This window comes from Nesoenas mayeri (genome assembly GCF_963082525.1).
Source record: "Nesoenas mayeri genome assembly, chromosome: 2".
Taxonomy (NCBI): domain Eukaryota; kingdom Metazoa; phylum Chordata; class Aves; order Columbiformes; family Columbidae; genus Nesoenas; species Nesoenas mayeri.
The window spans coordinates 160376531-160392108 of NC_137543.1; the positions used below are offsets into that span (position 1 = coordinate 160376531).

General features: G+C 39.1%; 1 protein-coding gene across 3 annotated transcripts in view; it reads left to right on the top strand.

The window, feature by feature from the left end:
- ADCYAP1R1 (ADCYAP receptor type I) overlaps positions 1 to 15578 on the top strand; it is a gene marked incomplete at its 5' end in the record, with an annotated part of 112949 nt that overhangs the window by 57937 nt on the left and 39434 nt on the right. For all 3 annotated transcript variants that reach the window (XM_080339706.1, XM_080339707.1, XM_080339708.1), the window contains 2 exons: positions 557 to 664; positions 15375 to 15410. In XM_080339706.1, the coding sequence (XP_080195832.1) occupies positions 557 to 664; positions 15375 to 15410 (144 nt within the window). The remainder of the gene's footprint in view (positions 1 to 556; positions 665 to 15374; positions 15411 to 15578) is intronic.

Below are 15578 nucleotides of genomic sequence, written 5' to 3' on the forward strand. Positions count from 1 at the left end.
TTTTTTAAGAAAATGAAAAACATGAAATAAGTGAGCTTTCCTCACATATCCACAAAACTGGCTGTAACTTGAAGCAGAATCTATCTGTTTTTCAGTTTTCAGTCGTCTCCCTGGGTCAAATTCCAAAATGTACCAGTACCTGACCTTTGACAAGGATTGGAGGCAAGAAAAAAATATAGAATTTAAATCAAAGATGCCTAAAGGTTTAACTCGGCAATACTGAACAGCAGTTAAGCGATACTGAAAGATAGATGGTGGTACATTTCATGCTTAAGGGAAAATTTGTTTCTGGTGTATGTTTGAGTGATTTAACTGGGGCTGATCAATGTCATCTTCTGCCAGGGTTGAGTCTGGTCATTATTATGCCATGCAACTACCTGTTTTATGCTATTCCTAGTAATGAAAATTATTTTATTCCAGGGAAAGCTTATCAGAAAATTATTCAAAAAAAGCACATTTTTATGGATAGAGGAGCCAACTATAAAGTGCAATAACAATGTGAAGAAAGGAATGGATTTCCACTATTACTGTGTTTATCTCTTCTTCTCTCCTATAGGTTGCCCAGGAATGTGGGATAATATTACATGCTGGAAACCTGCAAGCGTGGGTGAAATCGTCTTTGTCAAGTGTCCTGCACTGTTCAGATTTATCATCTCTGAAGATGGTAAAGTATTTTCACTTTGTTGTTTACCTCTTTGGTAAAGCTGCACATCCAGCATGAGTGTAAAACCTCCCTTAGGTAGCTGGTGTGAAGCAAAATCATAAACTCTACAGTGGTGGGGAGTTTGAGCTTCAATTTGAAAAAAAAAATACAGTAGGAAACCAGGGTGCACAGATATGTGTATATATACAGAGGTGAGAGGGAATGTGTGGAAAAAAAAGCCTTCGCAGACTATACAACATGAAAACTTCACCAACTTTAATTGCTAAAGGGAATGTTCTGCCATTGGGTCTACACTGAAATCAGTGAGACCTCAAACTGTGCTTGGGTCTTGGATAATTAATAATCACAATTCAAACCTGGTTTAGAATATAACTAAAATTCAGACTAGTTTCTTCTTATGCATAAGGAGAACATAGGCATGAGATGACCAACTATTAGGAGCTCCCATACTGGGAGTCCAGGGAAGAGTCAGTGGGAACCAAAGACTCCTGGAGAGATGCAGAAGGTCTATCATGTCAGAAATGTCACCATCCTACTGCCCCTTGCAGCTGGTACAAGCAACCAAGCAAATAAATGAAAGATCAGAGATTTGGGCTGTTTCTGCTTCCAGCATGTATTGCTGCCTGACAGAGTTGTCTCTTGTCTTGCAAAACATGCTGAAGATGGTCAGCCGGGCTTGTGCATTTTCTCTTTTCTCTCTTTCCTCTACCACTTTAAGCCTGGAAAAACAGTCCCATGCACTCACCGTACTTGTTAACCAAACCCTATGAGATCCCAGCTTCAATCCCTATTCAACTCAACCACTGCTCCCAAATGTGTTACTATTAAAAGAAGAACCTATCTTAATAGTGGTAATACTAACTATTTGACCTAGTTATTAGTATTGCCTTGTGCTTTTTAATGGGAAGACCCTCTGTGCAAGCTACTGTTTGCGTGATGCCAAAACCTCCTTTTCCTTTCTCAGTTTTCTTTAATCTTTGAAATGCATGAAAATTTGAGAATGAATGTGTGGACAGGAGGAAAAACTATTAAGTTGTTCACAGCAGATAAATAGCGTGATTAGATGTTCTCTTGAAGTCCCTTTTTTTTTCTAGTTTTCATGATTCTGTGAAATTATCTTCCCAGCTGAATGACTAACTGAGATTAAGTCCACCCATCAATGTTAGCTAACAAGAAGACTTTGCTGGTAACTAACATAGTTTTCTCCATCTCCTCCCAGTGCCCATCTAGGCTGCTTCAGATCACTTAATCAGTACTCTCCTTTAAAGAACAAGCTCATCATTTTCCCTCAGAATCCTTTTCCTCAAAGATTATTTTACCAATAAACTATTCACAGTCTTGAGTCCAAAATCCACCTTCCCTGTGTTGCCACACACAGAACACAATTTGTGGGAGACAGTAAGTGTTTCATTCACAGCTCCAGGACCACTAAATCCTCACCTTTAAATGCATCCATTTGAACTCATTCAGACACTGAAGCAAGTGCCAACACTCTTGTGAAATGGAAAGATATTTAAGGGTCATATTTACCTCATCTATATTTACCCATATGAAATTTGAATGTTCTCCCTGTACAAGTCCTCTGGACTCCATCTGTAGTCAGTGAAAAGAAAGAGACCCACAGAAGACAATTTATATTATTCCAAGCATTATGAAGTTAATTGTACCGAGGAGATACCTCTCTTTATTCAGCAAGTACCAGGGGCACCTAATTTTTGAACGGGAAAAGATAAGTCCCTCTTTAAATTATCAGGTATAAATAAATAATTACTACTATAATTCTATGTGCTTTAATCATAGCCAGTAAAATTAAACATAATCTTCACTGCTGTAATATTGGTTCAGTACTCAGTGGGTACAGTGGCACTTACTGAGGCATTCACGTTTAGTGATAAAAAGCCAATACTCCAGCATCCTCTGGGGTTTGCATCTAGCATGGGTAAGGAAATAATCTTCCCTTTTTCTGGTGTGTTTTTTTTCTTTGTTTTCTTTGTTTGTTTGTTTGTTTTCAGTTTTCCATGACTTTGTAATCATTTTTTGCTGATTACTTGTCATTCAGCCTGTCAAGCCAATTCTGGTCATCCTTTGCTCAGGATATACACTTACCCAGAAGTTTTCATGATGCAGTTTTCAGTGATGCTTTCAGCCTTCAGGCAAAATACTTTTATGTTATTTATTACGCATCAGCAGATGGATGATATACTGTTATTTTCTGATATATTATAACTGCAGGCAGCCTGCTGCTTAATACAGCACTTGTCTAGATTTCCACTAGGACCCCTCTTTTTCTGTGGCTTGTAATCTACACCCCCTACATACCCTCTAGCTATGATGTGCTAACACATGGTAACATAATATAGCACTTTTCTCTCTCTCTCTCTCTGCCTGTTTTGGATTCAATTCTCAGGATATTTCTAGTTTGATACTATGGAGAGTGGTGCTGTGTACACCCACAGCACAAGAAATCTCCCCTCACTGCCAACCTGTCCACACACCTTTGCCATGGACATTTTAGCTATTCTTTATATCAAGAGTGTCTTTGATGCTTCTATTTATATCCCCCACAAATACAGTGTCTTTTCGCTTTCACTGATGAAATTTCTTTTCCATGGTGTTATCATTTCTGAAGTAATTAAGGCTAAGGGGGCTCTTGAGAAATCATGTAACCCATCTCCCTCCTCAAACACAAGGTTAGCTCAATACAATCTATTCTAGCACTTAACTAATCCGTTACTGGTTAATGGGAAATGTTATATGTTTAGTAAAGAGAAAATATCCATTTTAGGAAAAACAAAAACAAACCAAAAGCTCTACTGTAGCTGGAGCTATATAAAATAAAGGCCAAGAATAATATTTTTAAATTGTCTGTCTAGGATTCCATAGGATTCCATAGAATCCTAGAATCATTTTTCTTGGAACAGACCCTCGAGATCATCAAGTTCAACCCTTAATGAAACTCTGGCACTAAACCATGTCGCTGAGAATCTCATCTATGTGTCTTGTAAACCCCTCCAGGGATGGTGACTCCAGCACTGCCCTGGGCAGCCTGTTCCAATGCCCAACAGCCCTTTGGGGAAGAAATTGTTCCCAGATCCAACCTCAACCTCCCCTGGCGCAACTTGAGGCTGTTTCCTCTCATCCTGTTGGTTGTTACTTGGGAGCAGAGCCTGACCCCCCCGCTGGCTCCAAGCTCCTTTCAGGCAGGTCAGAGATCAGAAGGTCTCCCCTCAGCTCCTGTTCTCCAGCTGAACCCCCCAGGTCCCTCAGCCGCTCCATCACACTTGTGCTCCAGACCCTTCCCCAGCTCCGTTCCCTTCTCTCAACTCGCTCCTGCACCTCAAGGGCTTTGTTGTCATGAGGGACCTATTTCCAGATTTGTTTCCATACTGCACTTCACATCTGACCTGTAGCAGGGTGACAATGTGACCTAAGGGAGGAGCAGTCAGTCCAATGTAAACATATGTCCCACTTGCTTGATTTCCTTACAGGATCACTAACAAAAGTGACAGCTGTTACCTCTTGTAGTGCTGAGTTTGAGGGCTTTTTGGACATCTGTTCAGCAGGAACAAAACCAAGATTCATAGTTCATTAGATAAACAAATAAACATTTAATCTGGAGTAGTTTGAAATCTCTACAGATCTGGCTGGATTTGCACTGGTGACCCCAAGGTGGAAATATCTACATCCATAATCACTCTCCTGAGTCAATCAGCATGAGTTTTTCACTATCATTGCTGCTAATTTTAATTAGCCAAGTGTATTTGCTTCAATGAGGGCTTAATAAAAAAGTCACATTTTATGATGGTTCCTTAAATAAAGGGTTATTAGATAAGTAAAATGTTTCTAAGACAAGGCTAATCACATTTTATAAATTGTTATAGTGTCCTCTGCCTGTTGCTATGTTCCTAGAATATATAACTAGGCTAGGCACTGACAGTGATATTTAATTATAGCATATTCTTTCTTAAGAGAGCAATGTTTTTATATGGCCATAAATAATTTTTACAAACAGTAGCAATAACTTGAAATTTTACTTTAAAAAGTTTATCCTACAAAGTACTGAAGCACCTGCAGGTACAGCTGTTTATATAACAACAGGGAAATCATACAATTGGGAAGTGTTAATCTTAAAGAAGGGGTAGAATTTAACTTTGGATAACTAAGTTATATGTGGGTGTCTGTACTAATCACATGAATTTCTGGTTCAATAAATGGAAAACAGTGGGTACTTGTAGAAGATGCTTCTTCTGACCTGCCTCAAATGGTTATCTTGAGATGAATTAAGTCAGTGGAAGGGACTGTTTGTTTTATGAATTTCAGAAAGGAATTTGGCTGCCTTGGCTTGGATATCTGATTTCCAAATGCAGTAAAATGAGACAGAAAACAATAAAAAAGAGTCTACAAGATAAAAATTAACCAACTAAACTGTCACCTGAAGAGATGTTTTGTTGAAAAAAATTATCTATGAATTTAGCTAAAAATATCAGCTCTTGCTGTTTTTAAATTGCAAATATGCTCTAACCTTCACTGCAATTAAACTGAAGAGTAACATTTGAACTGCTGTCAACATCAGACAGAAAGCCTGATGTTAAATTCTATGCATTGTGGGTTTTTGACCCTTCCTTGGAAAATTTCATTTCAACTCTCTACTCCTCCAAATCACCAGGATATTTTATTACCTTTTAGATGCAGACTGTGAACAAGAAAGTCATTCTTAAAATCTCTCCCTGTTAAAAACAAATATTCACTCCCAAGTCTTTTCTAATCTGGCAGGTTAAGGATTTACAGTGACTTTCCTTCTGAAGTGTTCCTAAATATTAATTTATCATCCACTTCAACATCCATTTCTTTGATTGATATCCATCAATTCACAATTTTATTTTCATTGGGAGCTATAACTTCCGTGCTGCCACTGTTGTATATTATGCTTTCTCCAGTCCCTTCCTAGTACCACCTCCAGAGACAGGCAATCTAGAATGGGGTATATTTAAAGCATTCCAAGGTATCCTGGAAAAGGAAGAGAAAAATAAAGTGTGTCAAGCTGTGATGTTGCCTTTCAGTATGACATACCCAAACCTAGAGATGGCTGGAAATTTTCTGTTTTGTTATTTTTCCCTTATTTTTATATATATATATACATATATATATATATTTTTTCCCCCAGAGGTGATATTGCCCAGCAGTGGAAATCTACAGAAGCCAAGTCTGTGCTTTTGTCTTTGCCCTACACACCAGAGATATTCTGGAACCTATAAAGCCACATTACTCAAATGGATTATTGAAAGAAACCCAATAGCCAGAGCAGAAATGAGCATATTTTTAGAACTTTGATTTGCCATAGAAACTAATACAAATGACAATAGGCAGTTTCTGAGCATTGCCATATGCTCTACATTGAGAAAATGCTTTCATTCACAAATCCAAATAATAAGTAGGACTAGCTCTTACTGAATCTTCTAGCAATTAAGCATTTTATCTAGAGTTCAGTCTAGGACACTACCTGCTACACCCAAAAGAACAGTATTACAAAGCGTGGTTTGCTATGTTAGAGAAAATGTACATAATTTTTACCAAACACATGAAACACATCCTATGTTGAGACCACGATTAAGGGGTCCTAACCGAAATCCAGTAGAATAAAGAAGGTATCCAGGTATTACAGAGTTTAAGAGGAATTATATCCTATTCTCATACTTTTGAAGTGTTTGACTTGCTTTCAGTGTCCAGTCAACAAGCTTGATTGTTCATGAGAACAAGAAATTAAAAGTAGCCTATTACTGATACCACTAAACACTGGGAGACACTCAAGGGCTTTGTCACAAGAACACGAAACTCCATTTATACTGCACTAGAGATATCATGGGTGGACAACAGGGTTTATGATTGCAGGGTTAATTGGATTTGGGAAGCCATCTGTGACTTCTTTCTCCTGTCTGACTTTAGATGTTGTTCTTAATCAAACAGAACAGGATGACAAGAGACAAATTAATGAGAAGGGTAATGATACTACATGTTCATATACGGAAAGCCCTTCTGTGTAATTTTTGGGGAAATAGCCCTGGTAAAGTCTTTAAGTGCTGACTACATACCACTGTGAAAATGCTATGTAACTCCCAAACTGGATGAAAAGACAATACAAGTAATTGTCTTCCCAAGGTAGAAGTTGTTGAAAATATTTGCAAGTTACAGTTTCTAATAGTTTGGGTTATATATTGATATTTTTTGGTAAAGACAGGTGACTGCTAAAGACCGGAGGACTTCTAAATAACAAAATGTATCTAGAAGATTCTTCACTTATTTTCAAGTGAAGTAGAAGATACAGGATTTCTTTGCTACTAGCTGAAATTGAGGTTGGCATTGCAGCAGGCTGAAACTGGAAATTACATTTGCCTGTCAAATAGACAAGGCAAAAGATCAATGCAAAGGTCTAGATTTCTATTCAAGCATATCACCCCTGGTGGATATTTCAACATCCTGCATGAAAATGAGGGGGGAAAAAAAGTCCCCAAAAGCAAGGAGTAGTCTCTGAAAACTCGACGTGATCCATCCCATAGCATTTCCATCATGGGAGTACTAATGATCCATCAGAGCTTAATCAGTCTTTGAAGCAATCAGGTATTTGTGTATACCTTAGTTTTATCCTTCACTTTATGTGAGATTCTACATAACATTCAGAAACATCTTCAATGCAAGGATATCTGTTTTTTTAATACATTTACCAGCTAAAGGTTTTGGAGAACTTTCAAAGCTGTCTGCAGATTGCATATATGTTATTGTTGCTTGGTCTTCAGCAAGTCCTAGAAAAAACAGTGACATAAAGGAGTACAAGAGACCTACTGAGTGTCTAAGTTACAAATAGTAAGTCTTGCCAATAACCAAGATGATAGTGCTTACTAGATAACAAGTCATTTCCTGCTGATTTTCATCCCCAAGCTTTCCACAGGCAGTAAAACTGTGGGATTACTTCAGCTTTTCCAAAGCGAGGGAAACAGGCTATAATTAAGCACGCTTCCCCGCTCACGGCATCACAAATTCTATCTGCAATGCAGAGGGAAATGGGAGGAAAACATTGCTATCAAAGAATACTAGCTCTATCTACATTTCCAATCAAGTAGTTAAGGCTTCATCGATATTTTTTTTACAGGAAAAGGACGTATTATGGTCTTTCCCACCAAATTATGGGGACATAAGACTCAGTGCTTCTGATACTAATACAATGTGACCAAGACCGTTTCAGTTCAAGATCAAATCCTTGGTCCTTTGCAAGGTGCCATCCTGCAGTGGCCAGAGTAAAGTCATAACAGAGCTCAAGATCTTTGTGGCCAGAGTAAAGTCATAACAGAGCTCAAGATCTTTGTCACTATGATCTGAAACCTAATTTGGCCTTGGAAAAATATAATAAATAATTCACTTCTGGCAAGCATGCAAGGGTGAAATATGCTGAGAGCTGCTGAGTAGTTTAGAGAACACTTGGACAGCAAAAGGTAGCACTTTGAGGTATCACTATAGGTGCAACATTGGCAGATGCTTCAACCTTTACTAGCAGCCTTTGCCCTATACTTGTTTCTCCTCTTGACTCAAATAACTGAAAAAGTAGTTCCAGTTGACTGCAAGATTTTAGGTGTGGTGGGCAAACATTCATTCTCACCTTCAAGCAAGTGATTTAATATGCTTTCTTCTCTGAGACTTATTTCCTAATTGATAATCTCCATTGGTCAATGTTCCTTATTTTCTGTTTCTTGTTTGAAAAACATTTGCTTTTCTCTGAAATACCACCCATGCCCTCTTTGGAGCTAGGAGACCCTTCAATAGTGTTTGCATTGATCTTGCACTCTGATAGATGCTCCTATGAGAGCCAGCCTCATAGGAAGGATACACTTAATGTTTAGATGATGCCTTGCAGTTGCTATGGTGACCTCAGTCTGCTGCTAGTTTCATACCCTTTGATAAGAAAGAGGAAGAGAAGAAGAAAATCATAATCTCCCTTATGTGTTATTGATCATATCTCTGCATCAGTCCTGCTTCAGCCAGCCTTATATACTCCGGCCTTTATGTTCTCCATATGAGACCTCCTTGGTATTCTCCCGTGACTTCCAGGCATGATTCACTGGATCTTCTTTTCTCTATGTCATTAAACCATGTGCCGTGAAATCATTACGGGATATAGGAAGGAAGGACTTGTTTATCAATTCCATCACTGCCTTTACTGCAATGTTTTGCACAAACCACTGGGTAACAAAGAAGTTGCAGAAGACAGTTCACCTGATCCTATGGTAGATGTATACAAAAAATCACCCTCCTGAAGTGCCAGTTTCTTTACCGTTTATGGGAGGAGACTTAAAAAACAGATCAACTTATCTTTGAGTGAGCAAATTGGATGGGATAAATTTGCCCCACAGGATCAGTTCCTCAGATGTCCTTAGGGACCAGTTCTTACTCAAACATCCAAATCTGAACCAGGCTTCCCAATCGTACCCTTAATTTCCCTCTGCCTCAATTTTCCTGTTTTCTAAATACAGTGAACAATACCAATTAATTGCATGCCATCTTTTATGCAAGCACTATGCTCACCAATCCCTTTGATGAGGCAAATGTCAATATATAGTAAATGCTAAGTGAGCCAATGACTTTCATTCTGTAGTTAAAAGTATTGTCTATGGGGCATGAGTCTGGAGAGACCAAAACCCCTGGAAGGAGTGGAGGGAAGCACTTAGCTTAAGGAAAGGTGTGGGAACCTGTAAGGCCGTGTGCTCTCAAACTTTGCCTGGCTGCCACTTTCTATAAATCCTGTTAATTAGATTGTAAAGACCTAGCTGCTGATTCTGGATCACTTTTTTCCCCCCCAAAAAAGAGCAGTAATGAAGAAACTGGGATGGCTGGATAGTGTGCACCTGAGATCATGTGTGCCAACATGTCACGGAGGCACCTCAGAAATCAATTTAGGCAGACGACAAGCTCTAAACAGTCTTAATAATTCTAGCCAGAACTGTTTATTGGAGAACCAACTAAAAATGGGGTCTATCTAAAATTATTCAGCACTCTGACAACATTTAATAAACATTTAATAATTTCATTGCCGTACAACCACACAAGAATGAGGATCCTCAGTGTGCATGCACCCACTCACAAAAACAAGAAGCCTCTTTCACTCAAGGGTATTCAGAAGAAACAATCACTTGCCCAGGGTGGGCAAGGGCTCACTCAAGCATATACCGCTCCCCAAGGAGAAGGTGAGGGCAGTCAATCCTGGGAAGTCTCCTTAGATGGCACCCCTGATCTGAGCCAAGGGGTCTGTTCACAGTCCCACTGCTCTGAGAAGACCACTCCAAGGGGGTCTTCAGCAGGGGCCCTGTTTTATAACCTGGTTGGATCTGGCTGTCATCATTAGGAACACGGTCCAGAAGCTTCTCTGGGCCTGGGCACCTCCTTGGCTGAGGACCCTGTCTGTTGACCAATAGTTCCACCCCTCCTACCTTCCCAGTCAGGAAAGGTGAATGTGAGGAGTCACAATGCCCTGAGGTGGGGAGATATGATGGTTTGCACCAACCATGAGGCATACATGAGGACAGGGACAGTGGGACACAAAAGGTGCTGAAGAGCCATCAATTCCCCCATTGCAAGCTCCAGATCTTATTAGGCATTGTGCAACCACCACAGAAGACACAGGAGTGGGCAGAGGGCATAAGGAGCAGCGGGCAGAGCGTGCAAGTGGTAGCTGTGTGAGATGCTCAGAGAGCCCTCAGAAGAGCTGCTGAGCAAACTGCTGTTCCCGACTGCGGCTTTGCCAGCCGGCTGAACAGATTGCAGCAATAGGAAAGGGAGCAAAAAGCCACAGCATGGTGGATGCTGTGGAGCCGGGCGTGAGAGCTCGCTGATTTATTTCGTCTTTATAAATTAAATGTTAAGCTTCTAATCAGTGCTATATGAAACAGGAAAAAAAAATCAAATTCCTGCCTAACCAGCTTGTTATCCACATAGCTGGACGGCATGATAATAAGTGATCATAGGAAATCTTTTCTATAACCTCTCTCTGCCCCAGCTTCTGCACTTTCTGAAGGAAGAGAATTAACATGCAATAAAAACAGTGTGAGCTTCGCACGTTGATCTCAAAGCTGTTGAAATCCAACCTTTGAGGGGATTACCTATGTGAACCAGTCCTCCAACCCATAATACTGAAATGGAAACAACAAGAATAAGGGAAGGGTGCGGGCAAGCCGTTTCAGGCCAGAATAGTTCTGGAACCCTTTCAATTCTCTCTCCTGCCACTAATGTGGGACAAATGCTAGAACAAAAGGGTTAAATGCAAGTTGTGCTCAGATAAACAAATCTATGGGAGATAAAGCGGTTGCCATGCCAGCTGACACCGAATGCAGCCAGCACAAGTTTGGCATGAAGAGGATGATCTAAAAGGCGGCACTGAGCTCCGAGGCTCATGGTGCTCAGGCTGTTTCTTGGCTTTGGCTTTGCTAGTCCTGTTTGCTTTATATCAGAAGCAACAATTGCTTGCATCAAATTTCTCATGTGTTGGAGGATGGCAACGAGGTACTTATGTTTTCTTGGACTCACCAAATGAAAAACAATGAAGAAAGTCTGATAAATGTGCAAGAAAAGGGCATGAAGTATCTGGGTCTCTGCCACTAACTCCATGGGGAGACACTGGCAAGTCCTTTGACTTTGTTTTCCCCTTCTCTTTCACTTCTCTGTGTAGAAAACAGAAATAAGAAATATTTTCTGTGTTTGGTTTCTCTGCTTGGTCTTTGGAAATGACCTTTCAGAGTTCTAATGGGTCTTCTGTAAGGTCTCTAAGTAGTACTACAAATAACATCTAATTAATAATGACAGTTAAAACACGAATGGAATATTTGCTTTATATCCCAAAGACTGACATATATTCAGTCTGGTAAAACTGTGAATAACAATATTTACCAATATACTGGGTAAATCATCCTTTGTCAAGGATAACATTAGCTTCCTTGGGAGTTTGTAGACTGACATGAGCAATTATTGATTTTAAAAATGGTGTTCTAAGACACTGTTTAACAGCTGCTGTTTGATCCATCTTTCCATACTTTGGACTGAGCTGCTATTTAACTATATGTGAGGAGCACAGGTGTCAATGTAAGACACGACTGTAACCCTTGAATTAAAATCCTGAAAAATCAGTTTCTAATGAAAATGCAGATGAAAAGCATATTTTATTTCTGGCTTATTTCTAGGAGAGTAGTGTATTTCATCCAGCCTGTTGCATAATCATGTTCATTGGCTTTCTCTACTTCACCAGTGAAGTCCAAAGCACCAGTTCCTTATTTTTTATGTCCTAAGAATAAGGCAATGAGAGGACTTGTGTGAAGGCCCATGCAGTGACATGCCCTATAGTTTTGTCCATTACATCACTGATACCAGAGTAAGTTTGCTGAGGTTTGTCTAGAATCATAAAGGCACTCAGGTAAAAACCAACCAACCAACCAACCAACCAACCAACCAACCAACCACCCACCCACCACAACTCCACAAAAATACAGTTTCAGAGTAGTACTCTGAAAAATGAGGAGGACTGCTCTACGTCTAGACTTCCTATAACCCCAGCTCAAATACAAGCTCAGATCTTGTCCCTATACATGTAGATGTGCTAAATGTTAAGCACAGAAATAATCCAGATTAACTCCATTGCACTCTCATACACATGAGCAAACATAGCCATTGGCACAGTTTTCCGTCACGTAAACATCCATATTCTGGTGCAGGATGTATAAACATATGGTGTCAGAAGATGGGCAGCAGCAGAATGCAGGAATTTAAAGCCAGATGGTGGCTGTATGTTCCCTCATTATGTGCTTTTTATATATGTGTGTGTGTGTGTGTGTGTATATATATATACACACACAAATATTATTGTATATGTATCTATGTTATCCCAACATTCATCAGCTGAACTTTGACTTCTAGTTGTAATTCAGGGCATAATGTTCAGTGGAAATCTAATTGACTTTCAGTAGCTTATTAGTGAAAATTAGGTTGATAGATCAAGCCTAAAAGCCTGTATAGTAAAACACTGTGCTGGAACTTTCTTCAGTACATTATCAAGGACTCAGATGTAGAAAAATATGTTAATAAATCCAAGTTTGCTCTTACAGCAGTCAGAAAATTAACATTATTGAAAATATGAATCTGTTCATAATGTCGAAACAGTTAAAATGCAATAATAATATGGGTATATATATTAAAAATATATATAAACCCCCTATTTTTTAAAAAACTTACATTAGTATAAATTTTCAACTGTTATTAATGATGTAATGAAATTCAAAATGAACTAAAATCTAGTATTTTAACACCAGTGTAAACAACTACCTCCCATACTATGAGTGAAATAACATCAATTTCTGTTTCTTCTCTTTTATATTATAGGAGTGAAATGGCAAAAAATTAAAACATTTCCATTTAAAAAAAGACATTTAGGCTGGCTATTAGAAAGCAATTGTTTGCAGAGAGAGTGGTCAGGCATTGGAATGGCTGCCCAGGGAGGTGGTGGATTCACCGTCCCTGGAGGTTTTTAAACTGAGATTGGACATGGCACTTAGTGCCATGATCTGGTCAATGGACTGCAGTTGGACCAAGAGATGGACTTGATGATCTCTGAGGTCTTTTCCAACCCAGTCGATTCTGTGATTCTGTGATTTTTCTGATCAGTGTAATGTGCCAAGGTTCCAGGCACATCAGGCTTCACTCTACTTCATATTGACCTGGTTTCCTCCAACAAGTATTCTAGAAAGTTTGCAATATCACATTTCAGGATTTAAGCCACACTGTACAACTGATAAACTAAAACTGGATTTTTATGAGTCAAAAGGTTTTTTTGGAAATTTTTTTGCATCATCATCATCTTACTCTGCTTCCGTGGGTCAGGCTATTGAGTGAGGCAACCTCATTTAAGGAACCATTTCCACTGTGACCTAATGAATTGAGTGGCAGCAGGCTGGAAAAGACACTATAGAAGACAGTGATTGAGGAACAGTGGGTTGTTCCTTGATCTTCTGCCATGTGAAAATTCCCACCGCATATCCTAAAGCTGGTATTCTGAATTCAGATTTTAGCAACATGGGTATCCATATTTGAGCTATATCAGTGTTAATAAACCCAGGTTTTGGTAGGCTTAGGAGGGAAACAGATCTGCCTGAAATGTTTTTCAGAGGCATCCCTGTTATTCTGTCAAGAATCTGGAGGACAGCCGTAGCGCATCTGCAGCATCTGATAATTTAGTCTGATGGAGCAGGTTGAAGGATCTTTGCTAGAAAATGTTTGCTCAGAGCATTGGTTCCTTCCCTTCAGAATTAGTATACCCACCCAACACTTCCAAATATCCAATAATTCTCATATGTGAAATCTTGAAAGCAGCTGGAGTTGGGCAGAAAAGCCAGGAGACCAAGGGTGTTCGATGAACCCTTTGGAGTAACTGGTGGGTTGAATGTGTAGGTTTGATGATGAATACACAGTACGGCCTACCCGAAGCTTCATCTTAATTTTCTAGTCTCCCACCATCATCTTCACACTAAATCCTCTGTTTTCTAACTTAGAAGTTAAAAAAAAAACCAACCCACAAACACACATCTGATTTATTTTAGAGAGTGAAAAATCAGTATATTTAAAATTATGACATGATAAGGAATTTAAACAAGTATAAAATGCATTTTATGCTCTGCTGAAAAGATTCTCTTTACTATTTTGTTTCGTTAGGTTTTGTTTTTCTCCTTTCCCATAGGATCAAATCAACCTTTGTTTGGATTTCACTTTTAATAAAAAAACCTCTCATACAAATTGGCGAATGGCTTTTCCAACCCCTTTTTAAGACTTGACCATATGCTCACAGCTCTTTAAGAAGAACAACCTGAAGCCCTGTGGTTACTCCAGGGGATTACAGAACTAAGCTAATCTAAACATTTAACCTGCCATAGCGGTCAATGAAATGTTGGAAACATTTTTTCTCTGGTGGGCAGAGCTATTTGCAGACAGATTTTCAGGTTTCTGTCTGTGCATGATGCAGCAGCACCACTCGGTGGCTTAAGACATCTCATTACACATCCCCCAACACAGAGCTTGAGCCAAAATCCACTGAGGATTTGGAAAACCCTGCCTTCAGTGCAATTTGGGTTAAGTATTTAATAGGGTGGATGGGAGAACAGTTTGAGATAATCCCAACAATTTATTTTGGAAGGACAAAAGAAAGGAAAAGGAAAAATTTTAACACAAGCCCAAACATTTATGATTTCCTATAGTAAATTCTGTATTTTTGGTATACAATTCAGCATGTGTTTTGACACAATATTTTGAAAATGTGTGAATCTTTATTATTTCAGAACTTTCCTTCCCCCCTCCCCCCCCCCCAAAAAAAGTAAACAAAAACCTAAACAAAATAAAACACAAGCAACAACAATCAACAACAATCAAAACCACAAAAAAGCTCCCTCATCTCTTTTTCATATCCCTCCTAGAGTTTGATGAAACTCCATGATAACCAGAGATTTAACAACACAATGCAATCAACCATCTCCTGAAAAGCGCTTTTCACCCATGAATATACAGTACTGATCTTGAAAACAAGATTTAAACAAAGTTTTCTTGTGGTTCTTCTCTGGCCACTGCTACATCCACTCCTCTTATGGGAAGCAAGCTGTTATCAAGATCAAATTAATTATTTTTATTCTAATTTCAGGTTGGGAAGTGGATAACTTGGGGCAAACCCATGCAGGTAAGAAGTTGTGTTCGCTACTTCTTATGTACTTCTGTTCTCAAAAATTGTATGTAGAGTACCTGATGATATCAACTGAAAAGTTGTTTGTGTATCAATCATTATGGTAATGAATACATGACGTTCATTATAACACTGTGATAAAAAGTGAAAATACAAATCTGTTGA